Source organism: Hylobates moloch, unplaced genomic scaffold (genome assembly GCF_009828535.3).
Source record: "Hylobates moloch isolate HMO894 unplaced genomic scaffold, HMol_V3 SCAFFOLD_18, whole genome shotgun sequence".
Taxonomy (NCBI): Eukaryota; Metazoa; Chordata; class Mammalia; order Primates; family Hylobatidae; genus Hylobates; species Hylobates moloch.
The window spans coordinates 54,346,751-54,365,961 of record NW_026652293.1 but is presented as its reverse complement, the minus strand read 5'-3'; the positions used below and the strand labels follow the sequence as shown (position 1 = coordinate 54,365,961).

At 41.0% G+C, this 19,211-nt stretch overlaps 2 protein-coding genes across 2 annotated transcripts; both read right to left on the bottom strand.

Moving 5' to 3' along the window:
* Positions 1 to 7,871: 7,871 nt before the first annotated feature.
* Positions 7,872 to 9,198, bottom strand: IFITM1 (interferon induced transmembrane protein 1). The gene has a single exon (XM_032137579.2). The coding sequence runs from the start codon at positions 9,068 to 9,070 to the stop codon at positions 8,693 to 8,695; it is 378 nt and encodes a 125-aa protein (XP_031993470.1). The 5' UTR covers positions 9,071 to 9,198; the 3' UTR covers positions 7,872 to 8,692.
* An 8,657-nt stretch (positions 9,199 to 17,855) lies between these two features.
* LOC116458022 (translationally-controlled tumor protein-like) lies at positions 17,856 to 18,683 on the bottom strand. Its single transcript, XM_032753858.2, has one exon. The coding sequence runs from the start codon at positions 18,570 to 18,572 to the stop codon at positions 18,051 to 18,053; it is 522 nt and encodes a 173-aa protein (XP_032609749.1). The 5' UTR covers positions 18,573 to 18,683; the 3' UTR covers positions 17,856 to 18,050.
* Positions 18,684 to 19,211: the final 528 nt, after the last annotated feature.

Sequence of the window (19,211 nt, the reverse complement as noted above, 5' to 3'; positions counted from 1 at the left end):
AATGGATAAAGAAAATGCGGCACATATACACAATGGAGTATTCAGCCATAGAAAAGAATGAGATCCTGTCATTTGCAACAACATGGTCGGTACCGGAGGTCATTGCATTAAGTGAAATAAGCCAGGCACAATAATACAAACTTCACAGGTTCTCACTTATTTCTGAGATCTAAAAATCAAAACAATTGAACTCATAGAGATAGAAAGTAGAAACATGGTTATGGGAGGCTGGGAAGAGTTGGGAGTTGGGGTGGTGGGGATGGTTAATGGGTACAAAAAATAGAAAGAATGAATAAGGTCAACTATTTGATAGCACAACTGGGTGACTATAATCAATACTAATTTAATTGCACACTTTAACTAAAAGAGTGTAATTGGATTTTTTGTAACACAAAGGATAAATGCTTGATGTGATGGATACCCCATTTACCCTGATGTAAATTTTTTTTTTTTTTTTTTTTTTTTTTTTGAGAGGGAGTCTCCCTCTGTTGCCCAGGCTGGAGTGCAATGGAGCAATCTCGGCTCACTGCAACCTCCACCTCCCGGGTTGAAGCAATTCTCCCATCTCAGCCTCCCGAGTAGCTGGGACTACAGGCGCCCGCCACCACGCCTGGCTAATTTTTGTATTTTTAGTAGAGGCGGGGTTTCAGCACGTTGGCCAGACTGCTCCGAACTCCTGACCCCAAGTGATCCTCCCATCTCGGCCTCCCAAAGTGTTGGGATTAGAGGCATGAGCCACCGCGCCCGGCTTTTTTTTTTTTTTTTCTGAGACGGAGCCTTGCTCTGTCACCAGGCTGGAGTGTAGTGGTGCGATCTCGGCTCACTGCAACCTCCGCCTCCCGGATTCAAGTGATTCTCCTGCCTCAGCCTCCTCAGTAGCTGGGACTACAGGCACGGCATGCGCCACCATGCCCAGCTAATTTTTGTATATTAAGTAGAGACAGGGTTTCACCATGTTGGCCAGGATGGTCTCAATCTCTTGACCTTGTGATCCACCTGCCTTGGCCTCCCAAAGTGCTGGGATTACAGGCGTGAGCCACCGCGCCCGGCCCCTGATGTGATTATTATGCATTGCATGCCTGTTTCAAAATATCTCTTGTGTCCCATAAAAATATACACCTACTATGTACCCACAAAAATTAAAAATTAAAATAAAAACAGGAGTTTGAGGCTTTAGTGAGCTATAATCTTGCCACTGCACTCCAGCCTGGGTGACAAAGCAAGACTGTGTCAAAAACAAAAGTCCCCTTAAAAAAGTGATTGAAAACAAGAAAGGAAGGAAGGAAGGGGGAGAATGAAATGATAAGCTATGTATAGTGACCTTCAAAGTTAAAGAATATTTTTTAACTTGAAACATTAGTAAGTAAAATGTTAATTTTTAAAAATCAATGTAGCCTTTTTTAGGGCCTTTAGGGCCTTGTAACAAAAATATATATACACACACATATATACATATCTATTTATATATAATATATTTACATTTATTTAATATAAATATATTATATATTATATATTTACATTTATTTAATATAAATAAATTATATAATTACATAGTTATATAGTATAGTCAATTAATTATTAATTAATTATAAATACATATTTAGAATATACATAATTTATAGTATATACTTACATACTATAAATTATATCTTACATATTATATAAATATAAGTATATATCTTATACATATTATACACATGTATAATATGTATCCCTGTGCCGTTTTATCCATTCATAGTGACAAACATCTCTGCATGCCCACAAGTTTCTCTTCCACCCTGTGAGGATTTGAACGGGGAGAACAAACCAGCTCAGCTCAAGGAGAGTTACTTGTGTATTACTCGGGCACCTCTTTAAATTGCAAGGAGAAGACACACATTCAGATTAGGTTGGGGTTGGGGTTGTCATCAGGATACCCAGGGAAGTAGTGCCTCAACGGCCAAACACGTCCCAGAACAACATCTGAGGCTAAGAGCTCAGAAGGGCTCCAGGAGAACAAGCACAAGGGCCAGTTGTTGTTCAAGGGTGAGCAACTTTCATTCACGCCCTGCTATATGCTAGATGCTAGTATGTAGTCTTTAATAATGATAGAGGAAGATAGTCTGATCTTGAGAAGCCAGTAAATTGCTAAGGTCACATATCAGGAAATAGACACTTCACTCCTGGCTGGAAAGTAGAGAGCAAAGGCCAGGAAAGAGGAGTGTACTAGGAAGGTAAACAAGCACAAATGGTAGAAAAAATTATACTGCACGCAGAGGAATGTGGACTTCATTCCACGTAAGTGAGTAACATCATGTACCAATACGAAGAGAGACTGGGTGGCTGGAAACATGGATATAATGGAAAGTTTTCATTTGTATACTTATACTTTTTGAATTTTGAACTGTGAAAAGTATTACTTGTTCAAAAAATTCAAAAATAAAATTATTTAAAAATCCAGTGCGATGAGTCTGCTGGTGTACTAGGCTCTGGGAGAGTGAAACAGCAAATATTCCTTATCAGCCTACAATCTACTAGATATTTTTAAAGTTTTATGGCTCATTGGTGACACAACACAGCTTTGGGTAGATTCCCAATGTCAAAACGTGTGTAAACAAATAATTATAAGAAAAACAGTAATTGTTTTCCTAAAGATATGGGCTTAGAGCTTTGAAAGTGCATGTTGGGGGCTGGGCAGCTTATTCTGCTTGAAGGTTAGTGGGAGGTAAATGTAAACTGGGATATGAAGAACGCATGCATAGGAGCTTCAAAAATGGAAAAGAGAGTAAAAGCAATTAATCAACGAGAAATACAATTTTCCGAAAAAAAAAAAATGAAATGTTTTTGGAGGAAAATAGTTTGGTATGATGAGCGGACCAGCAAAGTGAATGACAGGAAGTGAGGCTAACAGTCGGGATGAGACCAAATTGTGCAGGCTTTGCCTGTTGTCTTAAGAACTATGAATTTCTACCCCAGAAAGTTCAAAAAACCCTTCATGGACATTGGTATTCTGGAAGTTGGTGCATATGTACCTTTAGGAAAATGGATTTTATCTCCAAATAGTGGGGAAAAAAATTAATGGGAATTTTTCTATTTTGAGTTTTTTCCCCATAATTTTTACTGAAACTTTCTGGTTTTATTCTGGTTAATATAGGAAGTTAAGAAAATCAGTATATAGCCAGCAAATACAGATGGGAAAACTCAGAAGCAAGTATGTTAAGTACGTTTGTTCTTTTTTTCTCCTTGTCAAATATGTTCACAGTTGTGATTTTATATATCATATAAGATATCTTCTGTTACCAGGATCGCTCCTTGTCAATGTGTTGGGATTAACTATCATCAATGTTTCATCTTTTCCACAAGGAATTAAAGCTTCCCGACGGTTTGCAGCCCCCCACAGCCTGGCCCATAGCTTGTTTTATTTGGCTTACACAGTTGTTTTAATCGGGAAGTGTCTAGCTTGTCTTTTAAAATCAAAATATCTGGCAATATGAGGTCTATATTCAGCATAACGAGAAGCAAACGGACCTAACTGGAGCCTGTCCCCTGTAGGCATCACCGCCCTGTAGGAGCCCCAGTTCCCCCCTACCCAGAGTTCAACCGGACCCCCTCCTTCAGCTTTTGACTTTGGCCCGGGTTAGACGTGGGATTTCCCGGGCAGTTGCTCTGGATTTACACGAGGGGGCGCTGTGATCAGGGTTTTGGACGGAAGGGTGGGGAGGAAATGCTTGAAGCTGGTTCTAACGGGAAGTGAAAGGAAATCCTCCTTTCCTTTCTGGTGAGTAAGTCCTAAGGAACAACCTCCTGTTACCCAACTCAGTGAAGAGTCGGGACTAAGAGTATTTTGAAATAGGAGGAATACTATATTTGAAATGTCAGAAGTCATAGAAAAGTGTGGGAGAAAAAATGCCACACTTTTCTATTTTCCCTGCCATTTGAATAATACTTTGCAGTCTATAAAACTCTGTCGGAAGCAGAAGGCTATTCGGTCCTCACAGCAATCCCATGTCCGAAGTAGGAGAAGGCACTTGCTCCTGCAGTAGCCGAGCCACTCAGAGTTCCTCGTCTCACCTAGGAGCGCCTACCCAGCCAGAAAGGGGCAGGTCCCATGGCTGCTTCCTCACACTTTCCTTTTTAGGGGAGGAGGAGGAGGAGGAGGAAAAGCCCTGGAGAAAGACAGGATGCCAAGAATATGTGGCGAGAGAAAGGGACAGGCCAGAAGAAATAAGCTGAGAGATCAGTCCCAGGAAACTTCCTACCTAGAAGATGCCTTTCCTTGGCTGGGACTTGTGCCTCTCCCTGTGTATCTCAGGCACAGTAAGTCTCAGTTTGTATTTGTTAAGTAAATAAATTGTCCAAGGCATTTGTTGGGCCTTAACCTGTATATGGGAAGGGCCCTGTTATTCCATCAATATTAGTTACAAAATTATGAGGGCTTGGGCTGATGACACTGAGGGTCCGGGGACCTTCTCACCTCTGGTCAACCCTGCCCTGGATGGCCCCTAAGCTCCATCAGTGGCCATGACTGTGTGTCTTTGTGGCTTTGATTTTGACGATGTTATCAGCCAGGATGCAGAATCCTGCTTCCTCTCCCAGTTTTCATTTGCTTTTTTTCTGTGTTTGTTTTCTTTGGCTGCTACAGGGAGATTTGCTTTTTCATCTTGGCAGCACGTGCCCCACTCAGAGTGGAAGAAGGCTATGGCAGGATACAGTGTTTTGGGAAGGGAAGAGAATCTCCTTACTTGGGGACATCCTTTCCAAAACAAATTCCCTGTAAAGTCAAGTCCTTCTAATGTTCCCTCCAACCTCTCTGTGTTCTACTACTTGCCCACGAAAAAGATTATAGGAAGTGTCTCCTCACCCATGGTTAGTCACAAAAGACCTCTGTTTCCCAGGCTCCCTTTCATTCTACTTATTCATCAGTTCATCAATTGATTCGTTCATTCATTCATTTATTCTGTGACAGTCTTTACTCTTTCCTAAGTATGACCAGAAAATAATGACGTAAGTATGATCTACTCTACAGCATGTAGGTTGTAAGCATTGTTATGGTCTTTTTTAAAATTAAGATACAACTCACAAAACATAAAATGTACCATTTTAAAGTGTACAATTGTATTTGTCCCTTTTCATGCTGCTGATAAAGACATACCCTAGACTGGGTAATTTATAAAGAAGAAGAAGACTGATGGACTCACAGTTCCACGTGGCTGGAAAGGCCTCACAAACGTGGCAGAAGGTGAAAGGCACATCTTACATGACAGCAGGCAAGAGAGAATGAGAGCCAAGCAGAAGGGGAAACCCCCTATAAAACCATCAGATCTTGTGAGACTTATTCACTACCACAAGAACAGTATGGGGGAAAATGCCCCCATGATTCTATTATCTCCCACCAAGTCCCTCCCACAACACGTGGGCATTATGGGAGCTATAATTCAAGATGAGATTTGCGTGGGGACACAACAAAACCATATCAACAATCCATTAGTTTGTAGTATATTCACCCTATTATGCAACGATCACTTCTCATTCCAGAATATTTCTATCACCACAGAAGGAAACCTCATACCTATTAGCAGTCAGTCCCAGCTCTGCTCCCCTTATCCCCTGGCAACCACTAATTTGTTTTCTGTCTCTGAGGATTTGCCTATTCTGGACATTTCATATAAATGGAATGACACAACATGTGGCTTTTTGTGTTTGACTTTTATTTAGCATAATGTTTCCATGTTTCATCCCTGAACATACAACATATAATAGTACATTCCTTTTTAATAGCTGAATAATATTTCATTGGATGGATAGGCCACATTTTGTTTATCTAGTCGTCAGTTGATGAACTTTGTTCTGGCTATTATTAATAATACTACTATGAATACTCATGTACATATTTTCTTTTTCTTTTCTTTTCTTTTTTTTTTTTTTGAGTCAGGCCTTATTCTGTTGCCCAGGCTGGAGTGCAGTGGCACAATCACAGTTCACTGCAGCCTTGACCTCCTGGGCTTAAGCAGTCCTTCCACCTCAGCCTCCCGAGTAGCTGGGTCTACAGGCACACACCACCACACCTGGCTAATTCTTGTAAGATAATATATTTTCAGTACTCATGGGTCTATATTGGAGTGGATTCATTGAGTCCTATGCTAATTCTGTGTTTAACTTTTTGAAGAACTACCAAATTATTTTCTACAGTGACTGTAACATTTTAAATTCCTTCCAGCAATGTTGAAGTTCCCTTTCTTTCTTAACACCAGCAATTTAAGGGATTGTTTAAATGGTCTTAGATGAATCTGTCATCAAGGAGTGGGGGGCATGAATTGATATTTGCACAGTGCCTGTGCAGAGACACCTGAGAGTAACCCTTAGGATGCTGGATAATTTATCCCAAGCCATGGTGAGGAAAATGGGAAGGAATAGGGCAGTCAGTAACATAGAGCAGATTTGCCAATCTCTTACCCTCATCAATTTAGGGATTGTGTTGGTCTTTAACATATAGAGAAGAGGTCTGAGAACATTTAATACACGTCCACTGTTGAAGGGGCAAAAGAGTGTAGGCCTGCATTTTGCCTCTCTACTGTAAGATTTCTGAGGTGCCTTTGAACCCAAGCCTCAGAGAATGAACAGCAGTGGCAAAGACAATGCCCTTTATAAGTGTGTAGAGGGTTGAGGAAATGGTTGGGGTGGGGGGCTTTTCTGTAGAACTGCCCTCTTTTCATGTTCCCTTCAAAGGGTACAGTTAAACAGAATACTGTATTGTCAACTAATTTATAAAAAACAGGCTCAATACATCCTGCTATAGAAATTCCATCAATGTACTAGAAAACTTACATTTATCAGAGTTCATCTATTGAATAGCAGCTGGAGTTGTGTGTGTTCATGGATGTGGAATGAGAATACAGAAGTTCAATCTTTATAAGCACAGAGCAGAAACACCGTAGGTAGAGGGGTCAATTTGAGACCATCCCAGCCCATCTTTGATTGGCCTGTGAAACACAACAGGAAACTAATTCATCTGAAAGATGTGCTAAAAACACTTGTTGGCTTTAACAAAAGGAATCTTGGCTGATTTTACATTAAAACTTCTAACAAAGGAAAATAAATACTCTTGAGTGGAGAACATGTCTTTATAACCAAACTCCACAATTGTTACCATATAAATAATTTTTCTTTATAAAAGAATAAAAATATATATGTAACTACATATATGTATGTGTATATGTAAAAGACAAACATAAAACTTCAAATAAATTATTTTGCTTTGGATAAGTCACTTGAGCCTTTGACAGTGTGAGAATGTTTTTCTTGGCCGGGCGTGGTGGCTCATGCCTGTAATCTCAGCATTTTGGGAGGCCAAGGCGGGTGGATCACTTGAGGCCAGGAATTTGAGACCAGCCTGGCCAACATGGTGAAACCCATCTCTACTAAAAATACAAAACTTAGCTGGGTATAGTGGCGCACACCCGCAATCCCAGCTACTAGGGAAGCTGAGACCAGAGAATCGTTTGAACCTGGGAGGCGGAGGTTGCAGGGAGCCAAGATGGCACCACTGCACTCCAGCTTGGGTGACAGAGCAAGACTCTGTCTCAAAAAAAGAAGAAGAAGGAAAAGGAGGAGAGAAAATGTTTTTGTTTGTCTCTCAGTAATCAAAATGGGGAACCAATACATTTAGTAATGCTCACCCCACTTGGCCTCATCAGCATCTTCCCCACGATTATCTCTTTTAGTGTTGTTTGCTCACCACAAGCTGTAATATTGATACATATGAATTATGACTGAACATCTATTATATGCAAGACTCTTACATTTGCAAAACAAATTTGGGAGCGTTCTTCTCCCTATGATCTTAGAATCAAGTGTATAAAATATACAGATACATAAATGTATAAATAAATAAATATACAAGGTGGAAAGTGATGAAGGTTATGTGGGAGGTTGGAACCTAGTGATATAGAGATTCAGAGGGAGGAAAAATAACTTTTGGTGTGGAGTCAAGAGAAAGATTCTATTCTTGCTGAGAAAGGCTGAAAAGCATATTTTGAATGGGGAGCTCACTCTGGTACCAGGGCAGCTATTAAGAGAAGTTTTAAAAGGAAATGCCCAATTAGACTTAGGGTGATTATGCTAGATACTCAGTTAAAAGAAGAGAGAATTTGTACATGTGCCTAATTTAGGCCTTGTTCCCTTCCTTTTGCTGCATGAATAATTAGTGTTTGAGACCTAAAAGTCCATCTTCCACCCAATTAGTTCCTCTCATTAAAAGCCATCATGATGACAAATGTTTTCTCTCACATCCTTCATTTTTCCAAATCCAAATGCACAGCTTCTAGAGGTTCTCTTCCAGTTCGAAGTTTTTACAATTTGTTTTAATATTTGAGAATAATGAAAAAAGGACCAGCTTTCCCTAATCATATATATAGGAAAGTGTGTACCTTAGGGTTTTGATACTCCTTGAGGAAGGCCATGTGGATTTCCTTTTTTTTTTTCTTCTTTTTTTCTTTTCTCTTTTTTTTTTCTTTTTTCTTTTCTTTTCTTTTTTTCTTTTTTCTTTTTTTCTTTCACACAAGCACGTGCACTTTATTGAATGACACTGTAGACAGGTGTGTGGGCATAAACTGCTGTATCTAGGGGCAGGACCAAAGGGGCAGGGCAAACAGCCCCAGCATGCAGGGCCAGCATTGCACAGTGGAGTACTAAGGTTGCAGGCTATGGGCAGCTACTAGTAACCCCGTTTTCCCTGTATTATCTGTAACATAATATGGTAGACTGTCACAGAGCCAAACACCAGTAACAGGATGAATCCAGTGGTCATGAGGATGCCCAGAATCAGGGCCCAGATGTTCAGGCACTTGGCAGTGGAGGCATAGGCCTGGGCCCCGGTCACGTCACCAACCATCTTCCTGTCCCTAGACTTCACGGAGTAGGCTAATGCTATGAAGCCCAGACAGCACCAGTTCAAGAAGAGGGTGTTGAACAGGGACCAGACGACATGGTCGGGCACAGAGGTCTCACTGTGGATGTTGATCACGGTGGACCTTAGAAAGATGGTGCTGGGGGGTGCCCCCATCACAGTCACCTCGTGCTCCTCCTTGTGCATCTTCTGGCTTTGGGGAAGGAAGTGTTGAGTGAGGGTTTGAGAAGTGTGGTTTTCCACGTGGAGCGAAGGGCCGCTATGGTGTCCGGATGCTGAGACGGTGCTCAGTGAGCCCTCCTTGTCTTGCTCTGTCGCCCAAGCTGGAGTGCAGTGGCGCCATCTCGGCTCACTGCAAGCTCCGCCTCCTGGGTTCACACCATTCTCCTGCCTCAGCCTCTCAAGTAGCTGGGACTACAGGCGCCCGCCACCACGCCCAGCTAATTTTTTTGTATTTTTAGTAGAGATGGGGTTTCACCATGTTAGCCAGGATGGTCTTGATCTCCTGACCTCATGATCTGCCTGCCTTGGCCTCCCAAAGTGCTGGGATTACGGGCGTGAGCCACCACACCTGGCTGGCCATGTGGATTTCAAGTGTCATACAGAAAGCCCAAGTCCACAGCTTGGAATGTTCCTAGTCATTATTAGGATGATTAATGAAAAAATTCCAAAAGCCAATATAGACTCAGATTAGAAGCATCAAAAACTCCCCACTCTGGCTCACTTTATCGTGACTCTGCTGAGCATGTGGTATAGTAAAGACAGTGGGTTAATTAGGAGAGAATATTATAGTAAGGAAATATAGGTCTTACCTATAGAAACTTCAGGAAAGGTTTACTGCTTTAGCTTGGCTTGATATGGTACAAAGCCCACTTCCATAATTCATTCATGCAACAAACGATGTCTGGTAGGTACTGAGGATCTAATGGTAAACAAGAGAAAAACAATCCTGCCTTCAAAGCGGCCACGATGAAATCATCAGTGTTTCCCAGGTTTCTTTGGGCCAAGCTGACTGCTTTCTTTTGCAATATCCTAAAGCGCTGAGGAAGCAATAACTAAAAGGAGTCTTTGGCAACGATAACAGCAATCATTATAAAAACAGAGGCCTGGTTTCCAATAATATTAAATAGTAGACTAGAAAACTGAGACACATACAAGAATGTTTTGGGCAGCATTATTGGTGATAGACAAAACCAACCCAAATGTCCATCAACAGCACAATAGATAGATAAGTCATGGTGTATTTATACAGCAAATGAATGTACAGCAAATAAAAATGAACAAACCGTAGCTACACACACGTGCGCGCACACACACACACACATGAGTTAACCTTTTTAAAAAAAATGAGCCAAAGAATCCAGACAAAAAATAATACATACTGTGTGATTCCATCCCTATAAAGTTCAAAACCAGGAAAAACTAAAACACGATGTCAAGGGATACACAAGATGGTGGTGAAACCACAAAAAGACGCAATCAGGTAATAACCATAAAGCCAGGCTGTGGTTTCCTGTAGAAGGGAGAGTAGGTGATGTGACTGGGAAGAAGCAGGGGGAAACTTCTGGGGCCTGGAGCATTCTTTTTTGTGGCTTGTTCAAGGGTTACAGAGAGGTTCACCTTATAATGATCTGTCCACCATTACATTATGTTTCCTGCATTCTCAACATGTGTACTGTCGGGAGAATGACAAAATAAGGAGAATGACAAGCCAATACCCACATCAGGACAGCAGAAAGGGGTGCCACCATCCATCATGTTCTGGGGCAGTGCACAGTGATCTAACAGAGTGGAAAACAGACACCTAGAGTGGGGCATTGGTCCTTGGGCTCTGGGGCTTTTAGGCTGCATGAATGGGAGAAGACCCAGCTCCTCTCTGTCATGATCAGTAGCTGGGAGTCAATTATAAGCTGAAAAGAGAGACCCTGGGTTTCCAGCCCAATTCCAGCACCTCAGTGTTTATGGCTGGGGGAGCACCATCCCCCTACCTGCATAACCAGGAACTACAGGCAAATCCTTGCAGTTGCAACTCTACATCTATCCGGTAGTGAGTTCTACCAGCATTGATTGGCTTCATTCAGCCTACCCTACAGCCGGTGTTCTTGGAGGTCTGCAGAAGACCAGTGCTTTCTCTGGGAGAGCTGTCTACAGGGATCAGCCTCAGCTCTCGTGTGTTGTATTTCACAGTAAAGAAGGAAAAGAAGATAGGGTAGGCAGAAGTATAACTGATCAAAGATGTCCACATCATAATTCTCAGAACCTGTGAATATGTTACCTTACATGGCAAAAGAGACTTCACAGATGTGATTAAGTTAAAGATTTTGAGATGGGAAGATTGTTCTGGATTATCCCGGTTGGCCCAATGTAATCATGTCTCCTTATGAGGGAAAGAAAGGGGCAAGAGCATCAGAGAAGGAGATGTAATGATAGCAGAAGTTCTAGTGATGTGATTGCTGGTTTTGTAGACAGGAGAGCGCATGAGCCCAAGAATGTGGCAGCCTCTGGAAGCTGGAAAGACAATACCTGAAAGAAATTTATAACATACGCAAACATGTGAAAATCAAACACACTCCTAAATCATCAATGGGCAAACAAGAAATCAAAAGGGAAATTAGAAAATACCTGCAGATGAATGAAAATGGAACCACAACATACCAAAACTTTAGGAGATAAAGCTAAAGCAGTGCTTAGCAGGAAGCTTAGAGATGTAAATGCCCAAAAATCCCAACTCAGTAGCCTAATGTTCTACCTTAAAGAAAAGCAAGAAGAGCAAACTAAACCTAAAAGAAGGGGAAGAAAGGGGTTGATAAAGATTAGAGCAGAAATAAATAATACAGAGAATAGAAAGGCAATAGAGAAAAGCGATGAAACCCAAAAAAGCTTGTTCTTTGAACAGATCAGCACAATTGACAAAACTTTAGCTAGACTAACAAGAGAAAAAGAGAGAAGACTCAAATTTATAAAATCAGGAATGAAAGTTGGGAAATCACTACCAATCTTACAAAACTTAAAAGGTTATTAGAGAGTATTATGAAAACTGTGTCCCAACAAGTTCGATAAACTAGTTTAAACTGACTGATTCCTAGAAAGATACCAATTATCAAAACTAACTCAGACCTGTGCAACATGACAAGACTTTGTCTCTACTAAAAATTGAAAAATTAGCTGGGCGTGGTGGCATACACTGTGGTCCTAGCTACTTGGAAGGCAGGAGATTGAGGATGCAGTGAGCCATATTTGTGCCACCTAACATCTTTCCATGGTAAATATACTGAACAAATTAGCAACAGAAGGGAACTTCCTTAATCTGAAAAAGATCATCTAAGAAAAACTCGCATCATACCTAATGGTGAAAAACATAATGGAATGCTTTCCTCCTAAAATCAGGAGCAAGACAAGGATGTCTGCTTTCACTACTTCAATTCAATATTGTATTGGAGTCTCTTGCCAGAGCAACTAGACAAGAAAAAGAAAAAACAGGATCTATATTGAAAAAGAAGTAAAACCATCTCTACTATATCATAGTCTTGTATATAGAAAATCCTAAGTAATCACTAAAAAAACTATTAAGTCCAGTAAATAAATTTAGCGAGATAGCAGAATACAAGATCAATATCCAAAAATCAATTGTACTTCTATACACCAGCAAATGAACAATCTGAAAAGGAAATTCAAAAAATAATTGTACTTACAGTAGCATCAAAAAAAATAAAATACTTAAAAATAAATTTAACAAAAGAAATGCAAAATTCATATTCTGAACACTACACAACATTGTTAAAAGAAATTAGAGAAAATTTAAATAAATGGAAAGACATCTCATGTTCATGGATTGAATGACCATATTAAGATGACAGCATTCCCCAAATCTATAGGTTCAATGCAATCCTGTCAAAAATCTCATCTGGCTTTTCTTTTCGTGAAAATTGATGAGCCAATAATAAAATTTATATAGAAATGCAAGGAACCAAGAAAAGTAAAACAATTTTTAAAAATACCACAAAGATGGAGAACTCACACTTTCAAAACTTACTACAAAACTACAAATATTAGGACATTTTTTATACTGTCACACAGTCCGGCATATAGTCCATTGGAATAGAATTAAAAGCCCAGAAACAAACCCTTATATGTATGTTTAATATACATAGCAGAGTCTCACTATGTTGCCCAGGTTGGACTTGAACTCCTGGGCTAAAGTGTTCCTCCAGTCTTGGCCTCCCAATGTGCTGGGATTACAGGCATTAGTCAGAGCACCCAGCCTTCGATTTATTTTTCACATAAATCCCAAAACAATTTAATGTGAGGGAAGAATTGTCTTTTCTTTTTTTCTCTTTCTTTCTTTTTGAGAGAGTCTCCCTCTGTCACTCAGGCTGGAGCGCACTGGCAGGATCTCAGCTCACTGCGACCTCTGCCTCCCAGGTTCAAGCAATTCTCAGGCCTCAGCCTCACGAGTAGCTGGAATTACAGGCGTGCACTACCACACCCAGCTAATTTTTTTATTTTTTGTAGAGATGGGGTTTCAACATGTTGGCCAGGCTGGTCTCAAACTCCTGACCTCAGATTATTCACCTGCCTCAGCCTCTCAAAGCACTGGAATTACAGGAGTGAGCCACCAGGCCCGGCGAGAATTGTCTTTTCAATAATGGTGCTGTAACAACTGAATATGCACATTCAAAGTGCACCATACAGAAATTTAACTCCAAATAGATCATAAACCTAAATATAAGAGTTAAAACTATATTTTTATGTAGTTTTATAGGAACTAAACTCTTAGGAAAAAATAAAAGTGTACATCTTCATGATCTTGGATTAGGCTAAGCCTTCCTAGCCAGCACCAAAAGCACAAGAGACAAAAGAAAAAAAATAGTCACAGTGGAATTCATCTGTGAAAGGAACATTTTGGGACCCCCAAATTACTAAGCTAAAGGCAAAAGTCAAGCTGGAAACTGCTCAGGGCAAATCTGCCTCCCACTCTATTCAAAGTCATCCCTCTGCTCACTGAGATAGATGCATATCTGATTACCTCCTTTGGAAAGGCTTATCAGAAACTCAAAAGACTGCAACTCTTTGTCTCCCACCTCCCTGTGACCTGGAAGCCCCTTCCCTGCTTTGAGTTGTCTCCACCTTTCTGGATGGAACCAATGTACTTCTTACATATATTGATGGATGTTTCAGGTCTCCCTAAACTGTGTAAAAACCAAGCTGTGCCCTGACCGCCTTGGGCACATGTCCTCAGGACTTACTGAGGCTGTGTCACAGGCGCGTGTCCTCAACTTTGGCAAAGTAAACTTTCTTTTTTTTTTTTTTCTGAGACAGAGTCTCGCTCTGTCTCCCAGGCTGGAGTGCAGTGGGGTGATCTCGGCTCACTTCAAGCTCCTCCTCCCATGTTCACACCATTCTCCTGCCTCAGTCTCCCCAGCAGCTGGGACTACAGGCGCCCGCCCCCACGCCCAACTAATTGTTTTGTATTTTTAGTAGAGACGGGGTTTCACCGTGTTAGCCAGGATGGTCTCTATCTGCTGACCTCATGATCCGCCCGCCTCGGCCCCCCAAAGTGCTGGGATTACAGGTGTGAGCCACCGCCCCCTGCCGGCAAAGTAAACTTTCTAAATTAACTGAGACCTGTCTCAGATTTTGGGGTTCGCATTTTGGTAACCACGAGGGATTCTGAGTGGAGGTGCTCTTGACCTTTGACAACCCTCCTATTGGTGCTTGGTACCAGCATGAGCTATGTTTATGGCTCAAACCAGTAAGACATTTTGCTGAGGTCTGGGAACACCCCCTCCAGACAATCCCTGATCTCACAAAATTTGGTCGAGATCTAAAGTTTATTTTGCTGTACAGCTCCCTTTTTTTGAAGTTTTACTTGCTTCCAACAAAGAAGGCAAGACTTCCTACTTCCATGACGATGGAGTTTGAGCTCACTTCCAACAGGGAAGATGAGTTTTTTCCTGCTTCTAGGATGGCAGAGAGCAGTCTTCAGCCTGAGACCCATCCCTAGGTAAGTGGCTGACTTGGGGTTTTGTCTTGTCTAAAGTTAACCAGCTGGCCTTAATTTCTCCTTACCATTAGAATGCTCAGTAATCATGTAAGTTTTGCAATCATTTGTTTTGCTTAACTTTTTTTTTGTTGTTTGTTTCTATTTTTGTTGTTGTTTCGGTCTTTTGCCCATTGGGTTTGACTAACTTTATCCGACTTGATCAAATCCGAAGGAAGCTTCCAAATTATGGGTAACAAGGGCTCCAAAGTGGCTAAATTCCCCCCAACACACACAAAAAGGTGGTGTGGTGGGGGGAGAAAAATGGCCAGCAAAAGAAAAAAAAAAAAGGAAAGATTTTTTATTTTGACTATCTAAGGGGCTTTATCTACATGACAAAGCCACCTTTTTGCTAGCCAGGCCACACTGAAAGAGCAATGGCTGTCTCCCCATGCTGCAGTTCCATAGCTAAGGTCTTGCTTTTTTTTTCACCATGACAGCCTGGGCTTAGTTTCTAAATCAAACCCTTTTTGGTTTGATACTTGGTACTTCTAAAACAGCAGCAATTTATCCTAGCTAAAATATGGTAATGAGATTTAGAAGAATTTTTTTTTTTAAGGAGCTCAATGGTTAAAAGCCACCTTAATTAAAAGGCTAACATCCTAGATGTGTGTGTGTGTATATGTGTGTATATGTGCATGTTTGTATTTCAAAGGTCTTAATGGTTTTGTTTTGTTTTGTTTTGTTTTTTGAGATGGAGTCTCACTCTGTCACCAGGCTGGAGTGCAGTGGTGCGATCTCGGCTCACTGCGATTCTCCTGCCTCAGCCTCCCAAGTTGCTGGAATTATAGGCACATGCTACCACACCCAGCTGATTTTCATATTTTTAGTAGAGATGGGGTTTCACTACGTTGGTCCAGGATGGTCTGAATCTCCTGACCTCATGATCCGCCCGCCTCTGCCTCCCAAAGTGCTGGGATTATAGGCGTGAGCCACCACTCCCATCTGGCCTTCATGTTTTTGTTTTTTGTTTTTCTCTCCTAGGACCTTGTCTTTTTTTTTTTTTTTAAGCCAAAGTTTTTGTTTGTTTGTTTTTGTTTTTTCCCTCAGTTGACTGATTTCTGTTTTCAGCTGATGCTTTGACTAAAATAGTTATAGCAACAGAGGCTACTCTTGGGTTTTTGGGGGAGAGTGTAGTTTAGACACTTAGAAATATCTTTGTTTAAAAAACAAAGAAATTGTTAAGGGCCAACTTTGAAAGATAAAATAAGTTCAGTTTCTCTATAAATTAATCATTAATGTCAAAGGCACACTGATGCAAGACCAGCATATGGGCCCCTGTGTCAGATTAACAAGGTTTTCTCAAAGCATTATAAAAGGCTTATGGAAGTTACATCTTATGGTCAAGTTTAAAATTTTATAGGTTGTTTATAAAATTTTGAAAAACAAATTTAATTGGCTTCATTCTGTTTTTATTAGGGCTTATTGTTTGGAAAATTAAGCTTCCTCTCTCAAAGAATGAAGGTTTTCACCTTTTTTTTTTTTTTTTTAAATCCTTGAGTTATTATTTTGGTTAAATGAATGACTATTTTACAATGACCTGCGATCCTATTTTGTGATAACAAGTGTTTTAAACCTTTGATACTTGACAAACTTTCCAAAATCAAATTATAAACTATGTCTATTTCTGACCTAATTAATTCTTTAAGATATTAGGTTCTCTAAAATCCAAAAATGACATAATTTGGCTTATTTGGTGCAAAAATTATACAGGAAGCAATGTCAAATATTGTAGCAGGACGAGCTGTGGACAAAACCCCTCAGACACCGAGATAGTGAAAGGAGTGGCTTTAATCAGCTGGGAGCATCGGCAGGCTAGTGTCTTAAAATCCGAGCTCGTCAGGTGCTCAACTTCTGTCCCTTTTAAGGGCTCACAACTCTAAAGGGGTCTGCGTGAGAGGGTCGTGATCGATTGAGCAAGCCAGGGGGTACATGACAGGGGCTGCGAGCACCAGTGGTCAGAGCGAAACAGAACAGAATGGGAGGTTTCACAATGTCCTTCCATACAATGTTTGGAATCTATAGACAACAACTGTTGCTAGGTCAGGGGTTGATCTTTAACTACCCAGCTTAGGTCACGCAGGCCCAGGCCTGATTTTGGGTCTGGTTCCTAGGCATCGGGCTACCTGCCTTTAGTTTCGCTTCTCTTTCCATTTCTGAGTGTAAAACAATATAAAACAATATGAAAGGGTCTCTCTCTTCCCTCATTTCCCTCCTTTGAGACTCTCACTTTTTATTAGTGGGAGTTCTCACTCTTATTTTTGCTACTTATGTCTTCTTGTGCAATAGATTGATAGTGATTCATATAGTACACTTGTGCTGAAGCATTTTGGTGAACTAAGGTAGCGATGAAGCTTTTTATCATTTGAAGAAGCACAGGTAGCAAACAAGGGAGCAGTAAGCAGGTTTCTATTACTATTATAACTCCTATTATAAAAGTTTTAAATTCTCCTAGTGCCAGGAACCACCTTCTAAACACGGCTTTAGGGTTGAATCCGTGCTACACTTGTATGGTCACATGTGCCAGTTTTGTCATATTTCTAACGATGTCTTTACTTGCCTTTGATTATCTATGTGCAGACAGTAATTAGTAAGGTTACGTTTTTTTTTTTCCTACTGAATGAGTCTCTTTTTATTTTCTTGGTAATCTCTTCCAGTTAACTACTTCAGTTGTAGGTGATGAAATGGGTAAAGCTCCACACTTCAGATGTTGGCACTGCTATGAGCATGGTCTTTCCCTTTATTGCAACTCAAAATCAAAACCTTTGATTCTTTTTTATATTCCAGTCCCAGAAGTAGTCTCCACTGTAGAGTTAATTGATGAGTAGTAGCCTACAACCAGGCTCTAGCTTATCCAGGAACACCACAGGATGAATTTAGTTTAAATATGCATTAAACTAAAAGGCATTCTTTCAAATGAGTTTAAATACATTTTATTTTTAGACAACCTACATGACATGTTTTTCTTAAAAACAATGCTTCCACTCCAAATAAATCATGGTCAAAATAAATGAAGAGCTCAAGATGACACCAGTCCCATTTGTCTTAAGTCCTGGTGTTGTGTGGATAACAAGCAGAAGCCAGTTATGATGACAGGTGAAAGATCCAAAGTAATTGCCAAATTTGTTAACATTTTTCCATTTCTAAACCATCCTTAAAGAAAATCATATGTGGGGTCACACCATCCTCATGGTAGTCCAATAGAGCAACCATGCCATCTGGATTCATGTTTTCACCAATAAAGAACTGGTAGTTTTTGAAATTAGCAAGGATGTGCTTGATTTGTTCTGCAGCCCCTGTCATAAAAGGTTTTACTCTTTCTGGTCTCTGTTCTTCAAGTTTCCCTTTGATTGATTTCATGTAATCTTTGATGTACTCCTTGTAGGCTTCCTTTGTGAAACTTGTTTCCTGCAGGTGATGGTTCATGACAATATCGACACCACTGATTACTGTGCTTTCGGTACCTTCGCCCTCGGGGCCTTCAGTGGAGGCATTTCCACCAATGAGCGAGTCATCAATGTTACCTTCTGTCCTACTGACCATCTGCTTCCCCTCCACCGCCAGGCACAGCCCGTCCGTGGTCTCCCAGATCTTGTAGATGTGGGAGAACATCTCATCGTGGCTGATAAGGTCCCGGTCGATAATCATGATGGCGACTGAAGGGAGACGACGGCGGCGCTAGCTTAGCAGGAGCCTGAAACTCAGAGCGAGCGCGGTGCAGCCGGAGCAGCTCTTGGGGGGAGGGGGGAGCGGGTGGAAAAGCTGTAAGGTTAAATTTCTTATAGACCTCTCTTTCAGCTGCTAGCAAGTAGTCGAGAGCCAATCTATTTTGATAGATAGCATTTCTTATCTGAGTTTCTTGCCGGGCCAGAATAGTCAAGATTTGACCGGTTTTATTAGTAAAGATTTCTAAAACAGCTTGCAACCATATGATTCGGTTGAGCATGTAAATGGGGGTCTGGTATCCCCATGAGCCGTCTTGTATCTAAGTGGCAGGCCTATAGTATTGTATAATTTTTTTTTTTTAATTTTTTTTTTTGAGACGGAGTCTTGCTCTGTCGCCCAGGCTGGAGTGCAGTGGCGCGATCTCGGCTCACTGCAAGCTCCGCCTCCCGGGTTCACGCCATTCTCCTGCCTCAGCCTCTCCGAGTAGCTGGGACTACAGGCGCCCGCCACCACGCCCAGCTAATTTTTTGTATTTTTAATAGAGACGGGGTTTCACTGTGGTCTCGATCTCCTGACCTCGTGATCCGCCCGCCTCGGCCTCCCAAAGTGCTGGGATTACAA